The 4464-nt window shown below is 44.1% G+C and overlaps 1 protein-coding gene across 1 annotated transcript; it reads left to right on the top strand.

Moving 5' to 3' along the window:
• Nucleotides 1–639: 639 nt before the first annotated feature.
• Nucleotides 640–2621, top strand: LOC126611952 (protein RRP6-like 2). The gene is given in 2 exon segments (XM_050280256.1): nt 640–2350; nt 2353–2621. Coding segments are annotated over 2 exon segments (1980 nt in total).
• The last annotated feature ends 1843 nt before the right edge of the window (nt 2622–4464 follow it).

The following is a 4464-nucleotide window of genomic DNA, read 5'->3' as shown; positions in this document are numbered from 1 at the left end:
TCTGCACGAGCATAAAAGGCAACACCAACGCTCCTTGCCTGCACGAGCTGAAACTGCAACACGGCACAACGCTCCTGGTCTGCACGAGCATAAAAGGCAACACCGACGCTCCTTGCCTGCACGAGCATAAAAGGCAACACCAAAGCTCCTGGCCCACAAGAGCATAAACTATGTACGGCGAAATCATCATCAAAATCATCATCAAAACCATCATCAAAACCGCCAAAAGCAATCCATCACTCATTTGAACTACGTTTTGACTTGATCTCTTTCTTTGGAAGGGTACGTAGGCAGCTTGAATATTCAATTTCAAGTTCAGTCACATCAAAATTAAAAAATAAATGTTTTATTAAAGTTTGACGAATGAAAATCAATTTTATTACAAAGGTAACAATATCTTTGTACAAAAAAAAAAATCATTCTAAAACCCCATCAGCCCACAGTAACACTCCGCAACCGTCCGATTCTTGGGCTTGGAGAAAGTACGGCCCAAAATCCATCAAAGGCTCACCTTATCCCAGAGAGGTATTACAGGTGCTGTAACCCAAATCCAAGCTCAGGCATGTTCTCTCTCAACCCACTCTCTTTGCCCTGCTCAAATAATATCCATTTCCTTACCCCAAAACGATAACACTGACGATGCCGTTTGACTATGCCGACGCGCAAATGCGACAGTCGACGACGACGAGAGTCCAGCACAGTCTGGGTCACCCACCGCCGCAGACGAAGTTCGACGCCCTCCAAACCCTGGCCAAATGCCCTCTTTCCTCCTCGATTTCCAAGCTCTCCGGCTCCTCGCGATTCTTGCGTAACAGCAAGGACTTCTATTTCTACCGCAACTTCGATGAATTCAGAGTCCCGATCGAGCAAATCACCAAGGAATCGCAGACGATGCTCGGCTCGATTGGCTCGTCGGCGACTGTTTGGGGGAAACCGATGGCTTTCCCCAACGACTTGGACGACGCGTACGATTGGCTCGTTAATGTGAACGACGAGGCTCTGGAGAGGTTTGACTCGTCGGTGGACGAGTTCAAGATTATGAGGAATGAGGCGGAGGAGGCCAAGCGACCGACGAGTGCGGCTATAGACACAGACGATGGGTTTCAATTGGTGTGTGGGAAGAAGAATAAGGGGTCTACTGGATCGGCAGCGGCCAGTGGAAACGATGATTCAAGTCAGGTCTCTTCTGTGGTGAAGGTGGCTGCCAAGGACAAGAAAACTGCTGTCGCGACGAAGCCGAAAGTGCCATTTCATATACCGAGCATTCGGAGGCCTCAGGAGGAGTTTAACATTTTGGTTAATTATGCAAACCAGCCGTTTGAGCATGTTTGGTTGCAGAGAGGTGAGGACGGTCAACAGTTTCTCCATCCCCTAGAGAAGCTTTCTGTTCTGGATTTTGTTGACAACAACATTGGGGATGTTGAGTCCGTAAAACTGGCTTCATTAGAGTCCATGCCATTCAAGCTTGTGGAGGAGGTCAAAGATCTGAAAGAGCTCGCAGCTAAGCTCTGTGCTGTTAATGAATTTGCGGTCGATTTGGAACACAATCAATATCGATCTTTTCAAGGATTGACTTGCTTGATGAAAATTTCAACTCGAACCGAAGATTTTATAGTAGATACTCTGAAGCTTAGAATTCATGTTGGGCCATATCTTAGGGAAGTTTTCAAAAACCCTGCCAAGAGAAAGGTGATGCATAGAGCAGATCGTGATATCATGTGGCTTCAACGTGATTTTGGCATTTATATCTGCAATTTGTTTGATACTGGCCAGGCTTCGAGGGTGTTGAAATTGGAGAGAAATAGTTTGGAGTATCTTCTACAGAACTTATGTGGTGTTACTGCTAACAAAGAATACCAGAATGCAGACTGGAGATTACGCCATCTGCCTGAGGAGATGGTCAAATATGGCAGAGAAGATACACACTATTTATTGCATATGTATGATTTAATGAAAACACAATTATGTCTGCTGCCCAAGGAATCAGAAAACTCTGACACTCCTTTAGTGGAGGTTTACAAACACAGTTAATACATGCATCTGTATGAGAAAGAGCTTTTGACAGAAAATGCTTATCTCCACATATACGGGTTGCAAGGTGCGGGTTTCAATTCTCAGCAGCTTGCCATTGTTTCCGGTCTTTGTGAGTGGAGGGATGTTGTTGCTCGTGCAGGGGATGAAAGTACTGGCTATATATTACCAAACAAAACTCTTCTTGAAATTGCTAAACAGATGCCTGTCACCACTAGCAAGTTAAAGCGATTGGTGAAATCGAAGCACCCGTACATTGAGCGTAATCTTGGTTCAGTTGTTAGTATCATTAGACATTCTATGCAAAATGCTGCTTTTTTTAGCCTGCTGTCGAACATCTGAAGGTGGCACATGCAGGAATGGCATCTGAAGAGAATATATTGGTCAATGATGGATCTGAAGCCTTGTTACCGGATCAGTCTATCAGCAATTCGACTAATGGTGATGTATCTGTAGTTTCACCCCCGTCTCAGCAGTATGGAATGAGTATTGGGGATACATCACTAATGACGGCGAATAAGCTTCGGAAAAGTTGTCAATCTGTCATTTCCCCTTACAGTGATCCCTTCTTCAGCAACGGCAGTGCTTGAAGACGGCGTTCATGGCTTTGGCACCGAACTTGCATAAACCGTCGTGGACAACGCGGAGCCGCTTCACGGAGAACTCATCGAGCACAGAAATTGCATCGTCGTCACTAGCTCCTCATGCTCATCAGTACATGCAGAGAAATGACCTCTTCATGCCCTCCGCTGCTCTTCGTCCGTCCTTGCAAATTCCCTGGCAATCACTCCCCTTTAAAAAGAAAATAAATATGATAGCCATTGGTGGCGACGGCATGGGCATCATATAAAAAAAGAGAAAGGGTCATGGTGCGGTATGATTATGGCGGCCATCATCTAGTTAATGGTGGTGGTGTGAGCACCACAGAAAGCAAAAAAAAAATAAAATAAAAAATAAAAAATAAAAAAAAATAAAAAAATAATAAATATATTTAAAAAAAAAGGGTATGGTGCGGATTGCACCATCTAAAAAGAAAAAAAATAATAATATTAAAAAAAAGGGATGGTGCAGATTGCACCACATGAAAAAAAATTGAGAGAAATAAAGTCCATTTTATTTATTTTTCTGGAAATTTTACTTAAATTTGCATTATACATACCTTAAAAAAAATCAAATCAAATTTACAAGAGGGGACTTCAAGGACGATCAGGTGGCGCCTCACCACTCGGCAGAGCTCCAGGAAGAAGAGGAGCCGGAGGTTGATCATTTGGAGCTTCATTACGCGGTACAACCCCAAAAGACGAAGGCAAATGCTGCTGGAACAAACCCACAAACCTCTGATGATCAAGTAAAATCTGACCATCAGATTCCTGCATCTGGTTAATCTTCCTCTTCATGTTTGTCGCATAGCTATGTGCGAGCTTATGCAACTGTTTATTCTCCTGCTTGAGCCCTCTAATCTCCTGTTTGAGACTCATCACTTCTGCCGCCAATGATTCAACTTGACGGGTTCGAGCAAATAGGCGTTGGGCCATATTAGACACAGAACCTGCACACTGCACACTGAGAGCCAGAGAATCCTTAACAGCCAACTCATCAGACCGTTTGGAAAGTAGTCTGTTATCTCTGGGAGTGACAAGGTTCCGGGCCACCACCGCAACGGTCATATCATTCTTCACCACTGAATCCCCAACGGTAAGAGGACCAGTAGGGGATATGAAGGATGGGCGCCATATGTTGTCTGGAGAAGAAGGGACTGCCTCTTCACCAAGATTCAAGTCAAAACGACGGTCGGAGGGTCCAGACATTTTCAAAGTGTTGAAGGAAGAAGAAATCGGACAAATCAAGATCTTAGAAGTGCAAAAAGGGAGTTTTCACAAGTGAAAATTCAAGTGTGCTTTGAAACGAACTGCATGCCTCTATAAAAAAATCAGCACTCGACGGGATTTCAGAGATCGAAGAGGTGAGCTCAGAATTCGAAGAGGCCATTCAAAAATCGAAGAGGCAAGCTCGGAAATCGGAGAAGCATCTTGCTTTTCCATACGCGTCGGCACCCGTCACACGCAAACTCAGCTTTGCAGAAATCACGGGCAATTTGTCAAAGCGCTGATCCCAAATATCGAAGAGGCGCCAGTCTTTTTCAGCCTCGTTAACACCTGTCATATGCACACTCAACTTTGTGCAAATCACAGGCAATTTGTCAAAGATTTTCGGTGAAGGAGAAAGCACGTGAAGTTTACTGTTCAATCATCCAACGGTTGCCGACAAGAGTGAAAGAACATTACCAGTTATTAATCCATATAAATGTCCACCTTCACCCTTCATAGCAAGGCAGACATACAGAACCTTTCTTCATCTCCAAAAAAAAAAAAATGTTTTCCCAACGAAACCTTTCGAGTCATTCAGTGTTCCTTATTCCTTGGGGTACCTCTG

The sequence above is a fragment of the Malus sylvestris genome, chromosome 17, assembly GCF_916048215.2.
Source record: "Malus sylvestris chromosome 17, drMalSylv7.2, whole genome shotgun sequence".
In the NCBI taxonomy this organism is placed as follows: Eukaryota; Viridiplantae; Streptophyta; class Magnoliopsida; order Rosales; family Rosaceae; genus Malus; species Malus sylvestris.
The sequence above is the reverse complement of the archived record's forward strand: the minus strand, read 5'-3'. Positions and strand labels throughout refer to the sequence as shown.